The 23,441-nt window shown below is 43.0% G+C and overlaps 1 protein-coding gene across 1 annotated transcript in view; it reads right to left on the minus strand.

The window, feature by feature from the left end:
• SPON1 (spondin 1) overlaps positions 1-23,441 on the minus strand; it is a 295,842-nt gene that overhangs the window by 120,198 nt on the left and 152,203 nt on the right. The window contains exon 6 of the mRNA XM_053562823.1: positions 9,116-9,264. Within this exon, the coding sequence (XP_053418798.1) occupies positions 9,116-9,264 (149 nt within the window). The remainder of the gene's footprint in view (positions 1-9,115; positions 9,265-23,441) is intronic.

Consider the following 23,441-nt stretch of genomic DNA (forward strand, 5'->3'; position numbering starts at 1 on the left):
CAGAATTTCTATGTCAAGGTATAAAGAAAATGTACACACAACAATATGAATATACTTAATTTTAACACGACTGAACTATATACTTAAAAATGGCTCTGATAGTTATTTTTATGGGTTATCTGTCACAGTTAAACAAAAGAAAATAGATAATTTTAATACATATTGCCAAATTGTTCTCTGAATCTTAAGGTAATTCATTAATTATTCTCTACTTAAATTTGCTTTCTATCAAACAATATCTTAACAATATCTTGGCTAAGTTACTATAAAAACAAATTTTTAGCAACTTAAATGATCTGTAAGTCTTGACTAAAATTGTTCCACATTTCTCTCCTAGAAAGATTCTCAGAAAAGTTCCCAGGGATGGGTGATGCTGTTGTGTAAAACCGTGAAGGCTGGGAACTACTGCTAAGAGGCAGGCTGTACACCCTTCCAGGGAAAGCATCCTGTGCTGGTTTTATTAAAGAACAGCATCACTAAATCACTCTGGCTTACTCTGTGACTCGGATTTGTTTCAAGTCTCAACCAAAAGCAAACAAGAGGTTTCATATGACTCAGATCATACCTTTCAAATAACGTTTTGTTTGTGTCTGTGACCGAGAGTATTTAACTTCTTTTCCTATTGCCCTCTAAGTGTCATTTTATTTTTATCAACCACAAGTGCCTATTTACCCACATACCGTATGAAGGGAGACCTTGAATGAGATAGGGGAGAACAAAGGAGGTGTGTGTAATAACAGCAATGTAACCTAAATAAAATCGGAAACCCTGGAGGTCCATTGGCAGCAAGATGACACACCTAAAATAAATACCCAGTCTGATTCCAATAAGCCTGGAAAGTATTACAGGTCTTTACTGACTGTTTCTTGAGAAGTCAGCAAAGGGAGTATTACATCACATACCGTCCTGCAAAGGGTATTGCTAAAAATTCTCTTTGGATGTCTCCTCTTTTTGAAAGCAATTTTACTAAACATCTTCTTTGGATCTTTCTTTCTCTTCCCAATTTCTACTCCAAATGGCGGCTGCTTAAATATGTCTCTTCTCATTTCTTCATATTCTGATGTTATCTCTCAGCCTCCTGGCCCTCCTCCCCACTCCCTTCCCCCTTTTCCTGGTCCTTATTCTCTGGTTGCTTTTATGTAGCAAAATTTACTTTTTATTTCACTGTGTTCCCCCCTCCATAAAACCAAAACATCTTCTTAGAGAGTGGGAGGAAAAAAGATTGTAAATCCTTCCAGTTTAATTTTTTTGTCCCAATTAAAGGAGTAAGAATGGGCTCATTCCAAGTCAAGCATCATACATGTATCATTTCATAGCCAACATATATTCTCATTACCACCATTTTGCAAATGAAGAATCTAGACTCAGGTTAGATGATCTGCTCAAGGTCAAAGACCTAAGAAGCCACATTCGAGCTTACCTATCTGCTCTGTATGGTTTCATGGTCCTTACGGGACACGGCAAGGTGGCACGTGGCAAGGGTAAATAAGTGGACTTCACAGTGCTCTAAGTCTCCATGCCCTTTCTCTGATCTCTGCCTTTTCAAAGCCTATGCTAAGGTTTAGTAAGAATGTCTCCCGGTCTTACCTCAACTGCTGAACCAATCTCCAGACCCAGCATTTTGCCACCCAACGGGGGCATCACTTGCATTCTGGTTCCTGCTCCTTTCTTTCTCATGCCCTGTCCCAGTCCCACTCCACCAGGACTGACATCTTGCCCTGGGGTTCTGTCCTTTGGCTGAGGCTCTGCCACTTCGTTTAATTTTTACCCATTCACTGCTGCCCTGAAAGGCCAATTTACCTTCTACCTCCAATTCCCTTTATAGTGTGAACTTCCCTGCCCACAGTCCCTGGATGCAGCAACAGGTGGGGTGGTTCTTTGTGCAGGGATGGCCACTGATCAGACTTGGGATGGACAGCAGATGAAAGGACATCAGTGCACAAGCTGCTCAGTGACCTCCCCGTCTTTCCAGTATTTTAACTAAGAGTCACTCAGACTGCTCAGTTGGCTGCGGGATGCCCAGGAGGAAGCTGTGTATGGCCACCACTTGGGCCACGTGCAACGTATGTAAGCAGCGGCAGCGGGGCTACCGAGGAAGCATGGGGAGATATCACATGGGACAGTGAAGACCACTGTGACTCTGGGGGTGCTGTGGGGGAGGAGGAGGGAGAGTGGTTGTCCCACCCTGATGCCCTCCTGGTCCAGCTTTCATGAGGGCTTTGTACATACTCTGCATAAACCTGTATTCTCATGAGCCCTCCTTTTCTCACTGCAATGAAGTTTCCATTGTTCTTGAGTTAATTTGAATGAGTCCCAGTTACTTAGAGTTAAAAGAGGCTTCACTAGACCATGCCCTGCCTTAGGTGGGGAGCCTTGTCTACACTTCCACCCTCATTGGCTGGTGTCCTGTCATATACAGGAAGATCTCCCACTGTTAGCTGCCCATAGGCCTTGCTCTGGAGATGGCACTGAATAAGCTCCTGGGAGCTTCCTGAGAAGCTGTTCCAAGGAAGTGGGGAACACAGCACAGGGAGGACTCAAGAGTGGGTGAGGAGTTTCACTGCAGCTCCTTTTTTATTTGAGGGCACAATTTTTATCCTTAAATTACTTATGGTCAACTTTGGGACAATGTAACCCTGCGCTGGGAGATGATGACACTGTTGAGGTGGGAGGAGCTGAGGCAGGGCCTGGGGTAATGAAGAAGTTGAAGAAGATGGTAACACAGTTGTGGCCTCACCCTCCAGGCCTTCTCAGGCTGAGCAATGACCTGATAAACCTGAATCATCAAATGTTCCCGCTCCTGCAGGAGCTCTCAGGTCTTAGCACAAACCCCACATTAGCCTGATGAGGAAACAGACTCAAGAATGAAAACCTCGTAATGACAGGGCAGGCTTTGCTCCAAGTGTCTGACATGTCTCAGTTAATTTAGTCCTCATAATAACTCCAGAAGGTTGGCACTGTTGCTAATCTCATCTCATAGAAGAGGAAACTGAGGCACAAACTGCATTTTTCAGTAACTTGCCCACAGTCTCATAGTAATTACATGATACAGATAGGACTCGAGCTCAGGAAATCTTGATTCAGAGCCAATCCTTTTGGCCAGTATATAACACTACTTGTCACAAGCATGAAAGATCACTGAAGCTTTATTATTATAAATAATACCTGATGTGTGTGTGTGTGTGTGTGTGTGTGGTTTTCCCAACTAGATGAGGCAGCACATCACAATTTATAAAAAGCACTAGAAATCAGACAATGGTTTTAATTAGAGAAAAATGATTAAAAGTTTAGAAAATTTAAAAAACAGGAAAAGTAATAGTTTAGTAGACAAATATTATCTCCCACGAGTTAAAGGAGATGAGAAAAGAAAATTCTCAAACCCTTTCTTTCAGTTTCCAGAGCAATATAAACTGTTTCAACTTTAAAAAAAAAGAACACCTGCTTGTATATTGCTTCTCATGCCGTAGGTGGTGTGACGATCCCACTGGCTGGTTAAGTAACCCTGTAAAGCAAGGCCTCCTGAAGATGAAGTAATCAATGCCTATAGTATAGTCTGCCATTATCGTACCCCTTACAGTCAGGGAAGGCTTGAATCTACAGAAATAAAAAGCTGGAGTGGTTTTTCTAATGCATTTTTCATGACTAAGTGGCTATTCAAAGCTCATAGTTGTAGGCAAGAGACATTCATGGTTTGCTTGTCGATTAATCAGTCAGATATCTGGGAGGTGCTGGAGTTATTTGGTGGATATCTGGAATTGTAGAAGACTGATGCAAAAGGTTACAAACACATGGAAATGTTGGACAAAATATAACAAATTTTTAAAAATTTAGAAAAATTGCCCAGATGCCAGAAAAGGGCAGGAAAGTCTAACCCACAATAGTAAGCAGGAGCTGGTACACATGAGCTTTTGGCTATGAGCCCCAGGAACTAGAAGCAGGGGTTTCAAAGCCCTTGCATGGAAAGAGAGGGTGTCTTGAGTAGATGTGCAATGCAGGAGAGAGCCCCTGCATACAGCTGGATGTTATAAAAAGCTGCCTTGTTTGTGAATAGGGGGATGAGAAAACAACCCATCAATCATTTGGGAACACGGCAAGGAAGCTTGCCTTCTCTCTGTTCTGGACATGTTCAAGACATGGAACCCCCAGCCTCTCACGTGTGTAAGTAAAGAGTCCAGATGTGCACTGGCTTGTGCAGTGGGCAACCCTGTGTTGAGAAATGACCTAAAAACTTGGGTAGGACCAGGAGAAGAAAATGCAAAGTCACTCTGGGGAGCCCCTGGAAGTGGAGCCTTTTTTCCATAAGAAAAAAAAAAAAAGAAAACTCCACTGAAGGTGAACAAACAATCCAAGAACAGAGGAAACCAGTGGTTCTGAAAGAGTAAGCTCAATGAACAGGAAAAATAGTCTGTAGATCCTGAGACAATAGAATAACCAGAGACAATTAGACATGGTTAAAATTACTGAAGAGATAAAAGTAGCTATAATGAAGGAGTGGAATGTTATAGAAAGAAGCAGAGGAGACTTGGAAAAGGAGAACTTCAGCAGGGAGTAAAACCAACAAGGTACCTGCCTAAGGTCTGCATTTCCCCAACAGAAGCACCGATCCTCTGAAGAAAAAAGTAGCTTATATGGAAATAGCTATGTATGTATCTGCCTCTCGCACCCTTCTGTGAATTTCTTCAGAGTCCACCATTCAACCCTCTAGTCTCCTTTTGCACTACACAAATCTTCTCTTAGTTCTTCAAGTACAACAAGGTATTTTCTGCTCCAGGACCTTTGCACATACTGTTGTCACTAACAAAAATGATTTCCCCTCTCTTTTCTTTTGGGTTCTAGCTTCCTGGTTACTCCCCAGAAAGACCTTCCCTAAGCACCCCTCTCTCCTCCTGCCTCTATTTATGTCACCATAAACCCTATTTGTTTCTTTTCACTTGTCACAATTTGTAATTATTTAACTGTTTTTTCTTTACCTGTTTTCTTTGTCTCCCCTGTTGGAACACAGCCTCAGGAGGAGAGGGAGTTTTCCTGATGACTGATAAATCTTGGTGCTTAGCAAATGGTAGGTGTTCAGTAAATTAATAAATTCAACAGCTATTTATAAAGTTATTGAATGAAAAAATTACTCAAGAAACATTTATGCCAAAAAAAAAAAAAGTGGCTCAAAGAAACATTTATGCCAAACTTAAGGGATAGAGTCATGGGAAGAGCAGCTTTAAACCTTGCAGTTTAGTGAGGGAGAGACACCAAACACAGTAAGTGTGACGCTGGAAAAGGTAGGAAAGATACAGGGTGCTGTAAGAGCACCTGGCAAGGAGACCAAGTTCGTCCAGAATCGGTGAAAGCCTCTGGGACGAAGCAACATTTCAGCTGAATCCTGAAGGATGAATAGGTCTTCACCAATTAGAGGGGAGTTGGAAGATGGTCCAGCTGAGAGAAGAACCAGATGCAAAAGGGGCACAGCTCTGTGGAGATAAGGAAAGTGGTCATTCTGCAGGGGCAAAGCTTAGAGTTGCAGCAGGAAATAAGGTTGGAGAAGTAAGACAAGGCCAGATCATGGAGAGTTTTCAAGCTGGGATAGGGAATTTAGCTTTATTTTAGGGTCAGAAAGGGGCCATTAAATATTGTAGTTGGGAGCATGGCATGACCTGATTTGTGTTTTATATAAGTGGTGGGGGTGGGGATGGTTGTACAGAGTGGATAATGGGAAAATGATTGGAGACATGGACATTGGGAGGCTAGTGAAGCAGTCTTAGCTAGAGATGAGGCTTGTACAGGGAGGTAGGGACAAAGGTGGACTGAATTGGACAAAGTAAAAAGAGAAGGCAGAAGTTGGGGGGTGGGGAGAATCGGGGATGGCAGACACCTGGGTTTATGAATAACTGGGTGAATGGGGCACTACCTTCGGGCCAGCAAACAGCAGAGAACCAGATACCTAGTAAATATGCCAGGAACGTGTGCTTGCTGAAGTAGAAATGGTCTCAGTGGGAAGACCTGTTTTCAAGTCATAACAGCTGGCTTCCATTTTTCCCATTTCTGACCTATAAATGTGATTTGCCATTGTCTACAGCCTCTGCCTGCCTTAGATTACCCACTGTGATCTATCAGGATATCCATAGCACAGTATGTTCAATTCCCAGTCCTCACTGGCCACCAGGAAGCATCTGTCTGCCTCCGTCTCCCTAGGAAGGTGTAAGCACTGAGCCCTTCCTGGCTCATTCTGGCCCCTAGTGTTACTGTCCATAACACTCTTGTAATTTTCATGTATTTTCTTGGGTTTTGTGGTTATAGTAACATTAAAATTTATACTCGACAGTGTTGTTATAAATTTCCACTAGGAATGGGATTAGTATTTTTGTTCTTTTGTATTTGAAATTCATTAGCATGAAATTTACCGCCAACAAAAACCTATTGTAATTTTTAATGCCCTTGAAACTTGCAGTGTGCAGTCAGTCTATAATAAGAGCATGCTGGTAAACATATAAATATCTTTCTTGGGAAAAGAGAGCTTTTTATTTTCATCATGGTTGGATTCAGCTTCTTTGATAGAGCATTTGGTAGGATAGAAGGTATGAAAGGCTGAGAACACTGCATTAGTTTGTAGATGTTTTCAAATAAGTTCTCCGGTTACTCAGAGGACACTTTTATATTTTAGGAGAATTCATATCCTTGCTCCTTTTTATGTTGTCTCTTACCTGACTTACAGAAAAATGTAATAAATTGTGTGCTTGCAGGGAACAATATTTAGAACCATGAATTCTTTGGAAGTGAAGGGATCTTGAAATGATTCCATCCAAATGACTTTCCCAGGTGCTGGGGAACTTCATGCACCGCTGGCAAAGCCCAGTTTGGGGAGGACTGCGGGGCCTGGCCAGCCGAGTTCTCCGTGGGGCAGGGAAGGTGCCAGGCAGGGCTGGCTTCATAGGGAGGTGACATGTGCAGATAGGGCCCCAGGCTGAGAAATTCACAGCATCATCATCTTGAAATTCTTAAGTTTTGAACAAAGGGCCCCACATTTGCAGTGAGCTCTGCAAATTACATGTCTGGTACTACATCTAGGCTTTGGAGCCACGTAGGCTTGGGTTCAAGTCCTGGTGTTATTCTCTGCTATTGACCAGGCCTTGGTTTCCTCATCTGTAAAACTGGGATAACAGTATTGTCCTCTTAGACTGAAGGTGAGGGGGCTGGAAGGAGATGTACGGCACCGAGGGGGCCTGGAAAGGTGGTGATAGACTCTGAGATTGCTCATTCCCATGTGCAGGACCCACAAGTAAACTGGTTATTATAACTTTATGTCAGGCACACTAGTCAGCTGGAACAGGCAGATGCTGCCCAGGAGGTATACAAGCCAATCTTAGGCATGCTGGTTAGGAATGCACCATCCAAAGAACTTTTTCTTAAGAGGAACATTCTAAGGCTGGGGTCTCAGCCATGAGTTTCTAACCTTTTCATTACCACGACATATGACAGACAGATAATGTTTATTGGTGTGACATAGTCCCAGTTTTGTGCAATTTCTGCACACTTCATTCCTCTTCCAAAACCTCTCAAGAAAACCCACAGTGAGACTGGCATTATTATAAAGATGCCCTGGACCTTGATCTAATTTATTTGCATCTTTTAGTATTTCAAATACTATTTGTGATAAATGGTTTTTAACATTCCACACCACAGAGCTTGAGAAGCCAGAGGGACATAATTCCACCAGAAATGTAGACCCTGAGGATCCCAGACAAAAGTTCCCTCTGTGACATGCAGACAGCCAAGTTCCCTCTGTGACATCAATGTGGAGCTCTGCAGAACTCTGCTGTGGCCTGAGAAGTGATGCCAACTATGAGGCGTGGCAGCAGAGTCAGGGAAACAAAGGGGTAGACTGCTGACCTCGTGATGCATAGCACACAGTCTTAAAACATTTAAAACATCTGCTCAAACATATTTTTTTCTGAGAAAGGAGAAAAAACTTTAAATCAAATGAGTAAGCAACATAAGCTCATTTTTGGACATTTTGTGACTCTGGTCCAAAAGGATTCCTCAGGGGATTATAGTGGGAGTCAGAGTGACCTTTGTTGCATTCGATTTAGGGTTGGGGGGCAGCATGGAGTCAGATGGTGGGCTTCAAGGGGAGGACTGGGGCTCAGCCGCGCTCACACCACCATCATGCCACTCAGGCTAAGCAGGAGCACATCGGTGAGATGAGAGGCCCCTGATATTTCAGGGACCTTTTGCACCATCATCTTAGAAGACCAGGACAGGAGCACAGAGAGGGTTACAGCCTCTTGGTGACCCTGCCTCTCGGTGACCACATCCCAGCATAGTTTGCTCCTTCCTTACTTGCTCCAGAAGACTTGGGGGGCAGTGGGATATGACTGTCCCCGGCGCTCTCTCAAGCTGGACGGGCTTTTGTGGGGGGTGATGGCTAGCACTGGACAGTCACCTCTCACAGTAAACCATCAATGAAAAATTGCAGCTCTTCTTCCAAGGTCCTCTGTTAGCCTCTCTCTGGTGTTAACCAGATCAGGCTTCTGACGCGGGATGATGGTGCTGTCAGCTAAACAATTCGACAAGAATTATGGATTCTTCCTCCCTTATCTCTGGGTGGTACGGGTGGGGGCCTAGATAACAGAAAAGCCCCTGGGCCCACGTGACATGGTGTACAGATGACTCTTTGGTCCATAATAATTATGACTCATGACGACTAATTTATCAAACTCCTTAAGGCAGAGTTGCAAAAAGCATGTGCTGATACACAAATGTTTATTGTCAGAAATGATGATTTGGCTTAAACAGCTTGGGTGTCAGTCCCTTCACCCACTCAAAAGCGCAATAGGAAGACCAAAATTCACTGCTTTGACCCTCAAGAGACCAGACACATGGCATCCCAACAATGTGGCCGCAGCAGCCGGTAGCACAAGCTAAAGAAAACACAAACGCATTCAAGGAAAATCGAGACAACAAAATGGCTATTTCGGCCTCTGTCCTCTACTTAGTGTAACACTTCCAAACTCAGCAAATAAATTTTCTTCCAGCACCTTGGACTACAAATTTCAAGCTCCTAGGAGAGAAACCTATCGACCGCATTTCTGGTTTTTGGCCATTCTGTGATTTTTTTTTTTCTTACCTGTTGTCGAATTTCTTCTTCCATTTTCACTGGTGAGCCTAACTCTGCAACTTGTTTGACGCCTTCACTGGCATATCCGCCGTACTCCCACAGCACGTAATTCTTGGAGTGGGATCCGCCAATAATCGCAGACCAGTGATTGGCCCGACCTGGGAAAGCCAATCAGGATGCAGGCGTCAGTGTGGCAATGGCTGAAACACGAGTTCCTTCAATGATGGGGAGCAGGTGTGATTGGACGGTGATTAGACCAGCGCTTACTAAACGCCTACTCTGTCTTAGGCCCTGGGCCATTCAGTGGTAAAACAGAGTTCCTGTAAACAAGTAAATCTTGGGAATGTGCAGACAGCTCAACAGCAGAAGGTGAGCAAAGGCAGAGGCAGCCCAGGGTTGCCTTCCGTCCGGGGGATCCCATTGAAGGGGACAGCTGAGAGAATTGTAAAGGCTGATCAGTTTTGTAAGCCAGAATGAAGAGGAAAGGCTATCTTAGGCATTCTCAGAAACACTAACACTGTGTGTTTGGAGAATCGTAAGTAATTCAGCATTTTACTGTGTCACAAACTGGGAAAGTTAGGAGATGTTGCCGGGGGGTAGGAAGGAGCTTGTTCTTGAATGGCTTTGCTCTGACTGCTTTGGGAGTTTGAATCTGAAAACATTTGAAGGGCTCTGAAAACACTGAAGGTTTCTGAGCAGGGGAGTGACATGATATAATCACATCTGAGTTTTAGATAAATCATCCAGACAGCAGCATGAGAGGGAGCAAAATTGGAGTAGAGAGCTGGGGAGGTGAGCAAGGAGTAAAAGATACAGTGTGTGTGTGTGTGTGTGTGTGTGTGTGTGTGTGTGTGTGTGTGTGTGTAACAGCCTCAGGCAATTCTCAGGAATAAACCTAGCTGTCTTCAGCTGACTTTCATGTGCATTCCAGTGTGAGGGGCAGGCACAGCTATATTTAAAGGATGGGCTATGGGGTCTGGGTATGTGGAAGTGGCCAGTCCACAGTGATTTAGGTGAGGATCCTATGGGATGTGACCATAGTGGGATGCAGGAGGAAATCATGCACAAGTGCCTGGGGAAATAGATCTGGGTGGGACCAAGACAGAAACTGACTTGAGGATTTTATCACAGTCCCCATGGAAGGAAGGAAGAAGGACCTGAAAGTCGGCGTGGGCACCAGGCTGGGTTTGTTCCTGGGTGTGATGAATATAGATGCACATACACATTTCCTATGGACTAATTACCTGTAGTTCATCATAGGGTTGGTGCAATTCTCAGACATTCCTTGGTTGGTTAAAGTCTCAAGTTACAGAACATTTTCAAACACAGCAAAAAGGAAAACTTGAACTGGGTGAACCCAAATGACATTTTTAGTTTCTTACCCTGTGGCCCAGAGAGGGCAGAACTTCACTCCACCCGACCACCTAAACCAATGTTTCTGAACAGGGCCTGGTCCTGCTTACGCCTACCCCAGGCCCTCCCCCAAGGCCCTGTGCTCCAGACCACATCAAGAACATTGGCGCACAGCCAGGCTGAACCTCTTGGCCTGCCAAGCCCAGCCACACCCCACCTCAGGCAGGTGTCACCATGTGCGGTGGGTCTGCCCAAGCACTTGCTCATTATTTCTTCCCATCAGGAAATGCAGACTCCGTGTTTAACTGTCATCTACCCAGAGAAGACAGATAGAGACGCTGCCAGCCCTTATGGCCTTGGGTTCATGATGTGGACACAGAGAGACCAGCATTTCTTGCTCCCCCTGCCCTGTTCCACCAAAACACTTCTTTGTCGTAGTCCCGTCCCACCTGCAATCCTACACTTCAGAAGTTTAGCATATGCTGTTCCCTCTGTGCTATTCTCTTGCTTGGCTTGGCCAACTCTCCTTCCCCTTTCTGATTAGTTCAGAAGCCTCCCAAGACCACTGTAGTCTGACCTAGGCTCTTGTCCTCTATTTCCCCACAGTGAAGACAATATTTATTATCACCATGACAGTCTGTGATTCCACTACACTGTAAGCTCCTTGAGGGAGTCTGCCCTTGGCACCACATGCCTGATGCCTCGCATTGTGTCTGATGCACTGTGAGTCCTCAGTGGGTGTTCCCACAAGTTTCATCCAAACAACCAAATGGGAAGCTGGTGGTATGAGTGCTTGAAACAGAAGCACAGATTAGATTCAGTGTGATGAAATTCAAGTCTCAGTTCAGCAGAATTCCTGATACCTGCTAGGTTAGCGTACTCAGCTATGCTGTATGCTATTACAAAAACAAACAAACAAACAAAAAAAAACAGCAACAACCAGCAAGGAAAGACATTGGTCTTAGTGCCAGTAGACAGGGATTCAAATCCTAGCATGGCCACTTATTAGCTATGTAAACTTGATCAAATTCAATTACTTTCCCTGGGTCTTGTCTCCCTCCTTTGTAATTCAGGAATGATAATGCCAACCTTATCAACCTAGTATGAAAATGAAATTAAATATTTAAAAAATGAGACAATATATGTGAAATAACTACTGGCTCATAATAGACACTCGATAATTATAGTTTCCTCCTTTCATGGTTTTTAGAGAGGCTACAAAAATGACTAAAACGTGAAACCTGCTCTTAATAAGAGATAAGAAATATGTACAATTTGCAATATGGTATGTAAGATAATGGGAATAAGGGGATTAGGAGATAGACCCAGATGGGTCTTTCAGGTTTATTTGTTCAACTTCCATTAACTGTGTGCCAAGCACAGTGGCAGGCCCTGGATATGGAGAGGAATTGCACATGGTGCTTGCCTTGAAGGGACTCACAGTCTGGGGTTGGGGGAAACAGATGGAGAAGCGGATTAATTACAATCCACCATGGTTAGAATTATTTATAGAACAAGAATGCAGTGCACAGGGAATGGTGTAGCCAACTCCAAATCCCCCAAATCCAAGGAACCAAAGAGCAAAGCCATGTGTGCAGAGAAGCAGACACTTTAAGAGTGGGATCTGTCTTTACAGTTTACTCCTAAATAAAATTTAATTGCACCAGTTCAAATTTCTAGCCAATACAGTTGTTAGTTCCCTCAACAGCCTTGCAACGTAGCACATTAATTCAAATTTCAACACATTTGATGACATCAACAAAATAACAGACATGTAAGAGGCATTTGGCAAGGGGGAGAGATAAGACCACGTTCTCCCTGGTGGGGAGGGTGGGGTGGGACGTGGGAGTGGGGAGGGGTGCAGGCAAGGCCCTCACCACTTGTGGAAAAACAATTTGCAACAACAGAAATGCATCAATGTCAAGTGAGCACCAGTCACTCGGGTGCAAAATGGCACAGGGGAGAAAGGCAGGTGAGCTCTAGGCCTCCATCTGTGATCGTGAATCAGTCATTCAGTCTCTTAGAGCCTCAGTTTCCCTTTTGAAAATAGGGTTAATAATTACTACATTGGACTGTCTCCCAGAGTTGTGCAAATTAATTTGACTTCTTAGAAGGTTTGGTGAAAGCCATAAAGAATTACACAAAACAAAGTTCTCAGGGTTATTACAGAGGGAAAGCACTGTGGGGTTCTATAAGAGGAGGGCAAAATAAGGCAAGGGCAAGGAAGCTTGCCCCGTGGGAGGAGCCTTCCTGCAGATGTAGAGAAATAGATAGGGGAACAGAGTGATTGGGCTCGGAGAGACTGGCAGGGCAGTCAGAGTGGGGATTCTATTGCCAACATAGATATGAGGATCACATGCCAAGTAGGTGTTCAGAGGATGCTCTCCTATGTGTAATCGTCCCTATGACCTTATCTTCATATTATAGAACAGAAAACTGAAGCCCAGAGAGCTTAAGAAAACTGCCCAAGCTCATAGAGCTAGAAAGGGGCAAAACTGGGATTCAAACCCAGGTCTGTCTGATTCCAGAACACATGCTCTTTTCCCTGCAGCCCATGGAGGTCAGGAAATGTAAAGGACTATTGGATGGAGAAGACGAAGAAATGAGAAGAAAAAGAACATCAGGGCCAGTTCATGGAGGGTGTTGAGCGCCCATCGTGGTAAAGGGAATTGTGAATCACTATGGAAGATTCCTTCTGGAAGAACAGCACAGCCATATCTAACATGCGTGGAGCCTTTACTACGTGCCAGGCATGATGCCAAGGATTTGACCTACGTTATCCTAATAAACACTTAAAATTTTTTTGATACAGATGCTATTAATTCCTATGTTCACACGAGGAAACTGAGACTGAGAGCAGGTCAGTTAACTGAAGGACACAGAAGCAGGTGAGTGAAGTCCCTGGGATTCAAAGGTGGGCCTGTCTGTGGCACAGGCCAGCTCTTCTTTGCCATATTGTACCACCCCTCTCACTCATAACCAGTGATAAGAGGGGAGGATAACGTTGCCTGAATGAATTGTGTAGGGTCTGAGTTGAGGCAGTGGCAGAGGGAACTGGCATCAGGAGTAGGAGCCAATCAGATTCCCCTGGATAGTCTCTGGGAGGCAGTTTGGTTAAGTAGTTAAAACTCTGGAGTTTTTCTTGATCTGACCAACATGAATGCTAGTCTCAGTTCTGAAGCTTTCTTTCTTGAACTAGTCAGTTACTCACTCTTAACCTCAGTTTCTTCAACTATAAAGTATGGACAGTGATATGGCCAGCCTCCTAGTAGTGTTCTGAGACTGCACTCCATGAAATAAGGATGAGTGCCTGGCATAAAAAATGGGCTTATTACATATTAGCTAGTACAATTAAACAGGGCAGGGCAGACCCAGATAAACTTCCAGAAGGGCGGGTAACCAGGGGGAATCTGATTGGGTGACTGGGTGATAGTTGACTTAGTACTAGTAGATGGAGATGACACGAATGTCAGATATAAGGACCTGAATCTGAAAAAATGTCAGAGAATCATCTAAATGGGACTCAGTTGTCCAAGGTTTAAGAATGAGATAGTTAGGCAGACCCCAGTTACCTGGGACACAAGAACATTTACCTTTGGACCCCACTCTAAGCAATGAGGGAGGAAAGAGAGACAGAGAGAAGACCCAGGTGATCAGGGGTCCTGGGATCCTCAGGGAGGCTACTTCTGGGGTCTTTGGGGAAACATTAGAGCTTCAGTCATGGGGAGGGGGACAGGAGCAGAGAAGCAAAGACTATTGCCAACCCCTTTCTCTCTCAGCTCTTTGCTTCCGCGTGCCCCTCACTGTTTCAAGCAGTGTTCAAGTGTCCTACTTGTATCTGGGTCTGGGTGTCTATTTCAGTTAGCTTGGGTGAGACTTACTTGGGACAGAGAGGGAGGAAGCTGGGGCCAAGAAATTATTAGACATGTGAGTCTGAGATACTGATAGCCAACCAGGTGCATTTGTCCAAAAAGCTACTACACATAGATTATCTTGGATAGATGTGTATTAACTTCCTTTCTGACAGCTTTTCTGTTGTCATCACTGCTACTAAATTGCCACTGTTCACAATAATGCCTACATGACCAGCACTGATCAAAGAAGAACCTTGTCCATCATTTTGTCAGGCATTGAAGGAGGCATGTTGTGTGGCACAGAGAGTCTCCTGGGTGTCCCACACACGGTGGGTGTGATGGTAAACTTTATGTGTCAGTTTACTCAGCTATGGGGAGGCCAGATATTGGGTGTGTCTTTGAGGAGTTCTATATAAGATTAACATTTGAATCAACAGAGAAAACCAGATTGACCCCTCTAATGTGGGCGGGCCCATCTAGTCCTTGAAGACCTGAGCAAAGCACCAAGGCTGCCTCTCCCACAAACAAGAGGAAGCACCTCCTGCCTGAACTGGCTTCAGATGGCTTGAAAGCTTTTTCCTGCCTTTGGTCTTAAAGGGAAACATTGGTTCTTCCTGGGTCTCAAGTCTGCTGGCATTCAGACTGGAACGACCTCATCAGCCATCCTGGTTCTCAGGCCTCCAGACTCAGGCTGGAACTACATACACCACTGGTTTCCCTCGGTCTCCCCTTAGGACTTCTCAGCTTCCAAACTCAGGTGAGCCAATTCCTTATAATGACTCTCTGAACTTATGTATAAATATGTGTGTGTGTGTGTGTGTGTGTGTGTGTGTACATATGTAAACACTCACACAAACACACACACATCCAATTGTTTTTATATCTTTGGAGACTCCTGACTAACACAGCAGGTGTTCAGGGACCGTACAGATTTCCTAGCCAGTGGCTACATTCTCCTGCCAATCCCAATCTTGCAGGAAGCTGCCCATTCATTTCCTTGACATCCATTTATAGTGCTTCCCTGGAGAACATCGTACAACTTGCTGCCACCCCCTGTCATCTAACCTCAGCTTCATCCATTGTATTTTCAGCCATTCTTTGTTTTCAGACCTAGTTGGGCCCTTATGGAATTTGCTATAGTAGCTATACAGACACAGCCTCCAAGTTCTAAGCTCCCCTCCCCTTTTTATCTCTTAGTATATGATCTTGTCACTTATCTCTTCTGAAAAAACCAAAGTCAACCCATCTACAGGCTATTCCATGTACAATGTGGCCGGTGACTAAAGGGAAGTATTTTAGACTTGCTAGCTCTATTCATAAAAGTTGTCCTGGATCTCATTTCCCTGTTGCCCTTGTTATTCTCATGCCAGGCAAAATTCCAGAACCTGTTTGGTTTGCCCCTGAGTGTTGCCCCTATACAGCTTGCACCTGCCCTTTGGCATTCTTTGCTCTTGGCTGTTTCAGAAACTCACTTTGGTCCAAACCATTTGATTTTCAGGATCCCATCCCAGTATAGCCTCCTGGAAAAAACTGTGTGTGGGGAGGTCTGTCAATTAGGCCAGAAATTCCTCAGTTTTCTATTATTCAGTTTTGTTCACTCAATTATATTTTTTTCCTTTCTTAATGTCTCAAGAAAAGTGTCACTTTTCCATTCCCAGAAAAACCTTTGCATTTATAAAATTGATTATATTCTTTTCCATTTCCTCCAGTAATAAGATTCTATTCTATTTTATTAATTCATCTGATGGACATTTACCTGCTTATACTATGTGTTAGGCCAGTAATCAGCAATATACAGATGCCTGTTTTTGTTCCAAAAAGTTTTGTTCCAAAGTTTTATATTTTGTGTACTATCTATCTATTGTTTATGGCCACTTTCACACTATAATGCAAAGTTGAATAGTTACAGGAGAGGCTGTCTGGCTTGCAAACCTTAGAATATTTACCATCTGGTACATTATATAAAAAGTTTGTCAAAACATGTGCCAAGCCATAGAGACTCTGAGATGAGGCAGACTTGGTTCCTGGCTCTGAGATATTCAGTCTTGAAGGGGAGAGTAAAGAGGATGGAGGATAGGTCAGAACAGACAATTACAATGAAGTGTGTCTGAACAACTTTGATAAAGGCAAACACAGGATATTAAAGCACAAAGAAGGGAATACAACCCAGATGGTACCAGAGAAGGCTTCAAGGAGGAAATGGCAGCTGAATTAAAGTTTGAAAGAGGAGTAGAAGCTGGTGAAGCAGACAGGGAGTTGAGGGAAGGATATGTTTGTAGAAAGCATTGTAGATGCAAAAGTAGAGGTCTAAGAAAAAGCCAGAGCAACATGGAAAACTATGAACAGGTCACAGTAGCATGCACATGTGTGTTTTTGTGCACACTCAAGTGCCTGTGCCTGTATTTTTGTGTAAGAAATGAATGATCTGTGAAAAGATCAGCCAGCCAGACAGATCATGAGATGATATGAATGTCTTAATAGAAACTTTTTATCTTGAAGGCCATGTGAAGTAGAGAAAACAATAAGATAGTCCTTCCTGTCTTCAATCTACAGACAATTCCCAAATCTGTATATGTCTCCTCGACTTCTGCTTCTGACTCTAATGGAGTAAATGGCACTGGACTAGCATCTAGATGTAAATAACTATAAAACTGGGCAAAACATATGAAGCACCAGTTTTCGGGTGTTGGAAAACAGATGACAAAGGACCATGATCCCTGAGAGAAGGGAAACGCAAGAGGTAAGCCCATGTTTGCCTCAGCTTTCTTCCAGGGATACTTTCTGGTTTGTGGTGCATGACAGAGAATAGCAAAGTGGCTGAGATAAGGAGGTAAAGGAATTAGGGCTACTTAAATGGGTAGAATTTGTGGATAGAGTGCCAGAGAGGAGGGAGCTACACAGAGAAGGAGCTTCAGAAATATGCATAGAAATCTCCTTAAATCTTGGACCAAACATTACATGACACGTTTGTAGGGTGAGACTCCATAAGGCCTGGCTTAGAATAGCTCTGGGAGCTCTGAACTGAATCAAGATCCCAGAAGTCACACAATGCTGAGATATAGGACTTCTAGCTACCCATGTTAGAGAAACTTTGCTGGAACACTCTGAACATTCAATTGAAAACCTAGAAAAGCCACAGCATATCAGTAAAACTACTTTAGCCCCAGAGTGAGGGCTACTCTAGATTTATCCTAAAAAAGCTTAGAAAACAGGCCTTGAAGTGGAATTGAGCAGATCCAGCAAAAAATTAACCATCTGCCAGATCAAAACTCTATACTCATTAAAGAAAGATAAAAAAAAATCCAGACACTCAATGACTTAGAATTTATAATATCCATCACACAATCAAATATTATTAGACATGTGTAGAAGAAGGAAAATGTGACCCAGACCAGAAAGAGTTCCTGAGATGACTGATAGGTTGGGATTAACATTCAATAGCTATTACCAATATATTTAAGTATTTAAAGAAAATATGGATAATAAGTGAACAGACAGGAAATCTTGGCAGAGACAATGAAATTATTTTTAAAAGCCCACATGGAAATTCCAGAACTTAAAAGTATAATAATTGTATTAGGACACAGCGAAGGGAAAAAAATCAGTAAATGGAAAAGACAGAGTAGATAAAAACGATTCGAAATGAAGCACAGGGAACCCAGGAATGGATTAACAAGCTGTGGTATATGTATACCATGGAATACTATTCAGCTATTAAAGAAATGGAGACTTGGGTGGCGCCTGTGGCTCAGTGAGTAAGGCGCCGGCCCCATATGCCGAGGGTGGCGGGTTCAAACCCAGCCCCGGCCAAACTGCATCCAGAAAATAGCCGGGCGTTGTGGCGGGCGCCTGTAGTCCCAGCTGCTTGGGAGGCTGAGGCAGAAGAATCGCGTAAGCCCAAGAGTTAGAGGTTGCTGTGAGCCGTGTGACGCCACGGCACTCTACCCGAGGGCGGTGAGACTCTGTCTCTACAAAAAAAAAAAAAAAAAATGGAGACTTTACATCCTTCGTATTAACCTGGATGGAAGTGGAAGATATTATTCTTAGTAAAGCATCACAAGAATGGAGAAGCATGAATCCTATGTACTCAATTTTGATATGAGGACAATTAATGACAATTAAGGTTATGGGGGGGGGAGGAAAAGCAGAAAGAGGGACGGAGGGAGGTGGGTGGGGCCTTGGTGTGTGTCACACTTTATGGGGGCAAGACATGATTGCAAGAGGGACTTTACCTAACAATTGCAATCAGTGTAACCTGGCTTATTGTACCCTCAATGAATCCCCAACAATAAAAAAAAAAAAAAAAGAGCTGGAATCCTAGTGGCTATGTAATAAAAATACCTGGTTTAACATAGGGGTAAGTGGGTTTCCAGAAGGAAAGGATAGAGAGATTGGATTAGAAAAATATTTGAAGAAACAATGCTTGACATTTTTCCAAACTGATGAAAAATATCAACCTATGGAGTCAGGAAACTCAACAAACCCCAAACAGGATAAAAACAAAGAAAATGACACCTTAAGCACATCATAATCTCATACCTAGAGATGAAGAGGAAATATTATAAGCAGCCAAAAGCAATAAAAGACACATTATAATTAGGGAAACAACAATAAGAATGACTGTTTGCTTCAAAAAGAAGGCAAACTAGAAGACAACAAAATGACTCCTTTAAAAGGAGAAGAAATAAAAACTGTCGACCTAGAATTCTAAATCTTGCAAAAATGTCCTTCAAAAATGAGGATAAAAATAAACTTTTTTTGATATGTGAAAGATGAGTAAATTTATTACCAGCACATCTGTAGTTTATGAGATATTAAAGGAAGTTCTTCAGACCGAGGGGAAATGAAAACAGATGGGAGCTTGGATCTACATGAAGATATGAAGAGTGCTGGAAACGGTGTGTGGACAAGGGCCACCTTTGCCTCTTCACTGAAGAGCTTCTCCCTTTATCTAAAGAGGTTCAAGTTTTCTCATTCTGGGTGGAAAAAAAAAATCGTCCATCAGTGCTCTCTTTCTACAAAAGCCCATGTTTTGTCTTTCCTGTACCTTCAAGCTTTTCAGAAAAGTCAGTCTGAGCTCACTGCTATTTCTACTTCATGTGCCTGAACTCTTTTCCTGCCATCTGAACCCGAATTTCTCCTGGAACTCATTCTCTCCATCAAAGCTTTAAAACTTTGACTTTTGCTTCTCTCTATTTACACAGTTGGATGAGGGCAATCAGAGGAAAATTACTCTTTATCTTTGCTTCTATTTTAAAATAAAAGTATACTTAAAATTCAGTAATATTCACCTTTTTAAATGTACAGGCTAGCAAATTTTGACAAATGCATACGATCAAGTGGCCTTCCCACAATCAAATACAGAATAGTTCTATTATCTAAAAAAAATCCCTATGTGAACTTTTGTAGCCAACACCATTCCACCACCCTCAGCCCTTGGAAACCCTAGTCTGTTTTTTGTCCCCACAATTTTGCTGTTTCTAGAATGTAATGTAAATGGGCTCATGCAGTGTATAGCACTTTGAATCTGACTTTTTAAACTTAGTATAACGCATCCGAGATTCAGCCATGTTGTTATATGTCCTAGTTCATCTTTTTTAAATGTCTTGAAAGAAAAAAGGGACTTCCTCCCAATTTAGGGCATCTTTTGTTTTCACCGTACACTAGCTGCGCAATCTTAAACAAGCAACTTCAATTCTCTAAGACTCAATTTGTCTGTGAAATAGAAATATTAATAGTACTTACTATCTCCTAGAGCTGTTATGAGGTTATAGAAGAAAATCCACATAGAAAACCCTTGGTACAGTTCCTGGCATAAAAGACAGCATTCAATAAATGGTTATTTTTAGTATTAAATTTTTTCCTCTAGGGAAAATAGGGATTGGTAGCAAACTAGAACATGCACAGGACCTGTTCATTAGAGTAGGGCAAGGTCTTAGAGGACCGCAAGAGTTTCCAGGTGGTGTGGTCAGCTTGGCTGTGGTTCAGGCAGCAGTCAGCTCTGAGGTGTTTAGAAGCCCAGTGGGTGGGTGGGGCAAGTGGTAGCGCAATGGCAGCAGAATGAGTCAGGCCTGTAGGACAGAAGGACCTAGAAGCAGGAGTAGGGCCCTTGACAGAAGGTTGGGTCACCATTTAGGTTCTGGCTTTTGGAGTTAGAGGAGGGAACTGCTAAGAAGCTGAAGGGGGCGGCACTTGTTGCTCAGTGGGTAGGGCACCGGCCCCATATACAGAGGGTGGCAGGTTCGAACCTGACCACAGCCAAACGGCAACAACAACAACAACAACAACAATAACAAATAGCCAGGCTCTCTGGCTGGCGCCTGTAGTCCCAGTTACTCGGGAGGCTAAGGCAAGAGGATCACCTAAGCCCAGGAGTTGGAGGTTGCTATGAGCTGTGACACCAGAGCACTCTACCAAGGGTGATAAAGTGAGACTCTATCTCTTAAAAAAAAAAAGAAGAAGAAGAAGAAAAGAAGAAGCTGAAAGGGAAGCAAAGGCCAAAAATAGCACCTCAGTTTGGGAACCTGGGGGCATGTGGGCATGAACACTTTGAGAATGGGATAATTGAGGAGCCCAGAGATGAGCCCTAAGGGACCCAGAGCCTGGATCAAGGATGGAAGCTCTTTAAGAACTACCTGTCTCACACAGGTATGACTTGGCAACTGGGAAATGATAATAATCTTTAACACTTCATGAGACTTTATTATGGGCTTCATATGTTGTTATTCATGTAATCCTTGATATAAGTCCATTTTACAGATTAGGAAATTAAAGCTCAGAAAGATTAAGTGACTTGCCAGGGCTGCCTAGGTAGCAAGAGGTAGAGCCAGGATTTGGAGTCAGGCTGACTTAGTCTAGAGCGGCGCTAATTGACCTGCTCATGAAGATGGAAGTGCTTTACAAGCCACAGTCCAATGTGGTGGCCACCTACCATCTGAGCACTTAAAATGTGGCCGGTGTGACTGAGAAGTTGACTTTGTCATTTTATTTAATTTGAGTTTAAATAGCCACGTGTGTCTTAAGGCTACCACACTGGACAGCTCAGCTCTAGAATTTGGAGTAGGTCAGAGTATTGCTAAGTATAGTCAGTTTGGTCAGCTAGCCAGTGCCTGGGAGTGTGAAAATGTTAGTGCTCCTGCAGACAACCCCTGGACTATGGGGGCAGGTGGAAGGTAGTAGACAATTCTGGAAGGTGGGCAATTCTGGATGGCATTCTATACACTTCTCAGAGGTGCAGTGATTAGTGACCCCAATCATGCACTCATGGTTTTACTCTGCCTCCTGCCTTGTCACTCTTTCCCCACTTCTTCACTTTTGCTTTTTCCTCTGTTACCTTTTACATAAACTACCTGCAGTCCTTGCCTCAAGTTTTTGCTTTTGGGGGAACCCAAATTAAGACATGGTTTGTTCAACTAAGATTATGTATCTGGGTCCTGAGATCTATAAAATAACTGTGGGGCTTAGACAAGAGCCAGATGGGGTGCTCCTCCCTTTTCCACAGCAGAATTCAGGGCATCCTTCACCACCCCTCGATCCAAAGCTAGGCATGTTGTTTTCATTGTCACTGTCATTATCATCATCAACATCATTATCATGACAACCACTGCCATTTACTGAGCTTTTCTCTCCATCATGGACTTCACAGGTGTCAGTTAATAACCTTCCATTCTCACTGTGGTCCTGCTGTGTAGGTCAGTTACCATCCCCATGTAATGGAAGAGGGAACTTAGTAGCAAGTAGGTGGCAAGGGTGAGATTTGCCATTAGTTTGCCAAACTAAAGACCACGTCCTTTCTCTTTTAATGGAGATCCATAGCTTGAGCCAAGTCTACATCTAGTTAGAAGGTCATTCTGATGTCACCCCTGCTGTCACCAGAATTAGTTCTAGGGGTGGGGATCATGGGGGAGAAGTAGGAAGTTGCCTATCTAGTATCCCTGATAACATTATGAGTACCGGCTCTTGGTGTTCATTATTTTTGCCTTCTTTGGACTTGGCCTTTCCAATCCAATTTTTCTAAACTTTGGACTCCTGACTAGTTTATTTATCTCCAAAGCCTAGCTGGTCACCTGATTCTTATCTCAGATGCAAAGAACATAATCTCAGGGCACCCCCAAAATGCTCATACCCATTGTTACTATCGACGATAGTTGAAGTTTTATTGTGCACCGACAAGTAATAGTGGGATTATATAATATATATATTCTATATATAATATATATATTTCTAGAAAGAGAAATGAATTTAAAAGTGTCCTTCCATAATGACATTGCCACAGAAACACTGTCTATATGGGAGAGAGGTTATATTCCTGGACAATTTCCAAATGTTTAATATACCCATTAACACCTGAGTCTGGAGCCCCAGGGATGAATTTGTAGCACTATAGATGATAAATTCTAGCAATGTTTATCTAATTTTAAAAGTCTAGGAGCTTGTATGGAAAAGCTTAGCAGGAACAATAAATAACTTTGCTTTGTTTTTCAGAGTGTAACAGAAAGAATGAACTCTCCCACCCCTGTTAGTGGATTTTCTCAGGTTTGAATCTTAACTGTGTCAAATAAGAACCACTGTTCTTTGGTGTTTGAGAAGTTTTTAAGCAGCAGAGAGAAGAAGGAATGAGAAATAGGAATCACTGAGCACCTACATGTACTAGGTGCTTTCTTATGCATCATCTGGTTCCTTCTGCACCCCTTTTATGGATGAAGAAACAGGCTCAGAGAGGATCTGGAAATCTCCAGCAGACACACTGCCAGAGAGCATGCACCAGGAGTTGGCTCCTGATTGCGAGTATCTCTGTGAGAGCTTTTTGTTCTTTCAGTAAAGAGGGAAGCTAGAGAATTGGGGGAAAGTTTGTTAAGCTAATAACAAAAGCAAAGTCTATTTAACCAAGTCTATATATAGGCCAAAAAGGGGGGTCAAGCTAGGTTAAAAAATTTCCATCTCAAAATTGAAGGTAAAGTGAAGACAGAAGCTACCCAGTATCTTCCATGACCATAGCTGCAGAAACCCTAAATGAAATATTAGGCAAACTCTACGTATGGTTATTTAGAAAAAGTATTCTATATCATAACCATACAGGGTTTATTCCAGGAATATGATACTAATATTCTAGGCTTAATATTCAAAAT

This window comes from Nycticebus coucang, chromosome 14 (assembly GCF_027406575.1).
Source record: "Nycticebus coucang isolate mNycCou1 chromosome 14, mNycCou1.pri, whole genome shotgun sequence".
Lineage (NCBI taxonomy): Eukaryota > Metazoa > Chordata > Mammalia > Primates > Lorisidae > Nycticebus > Nycticebus coucang.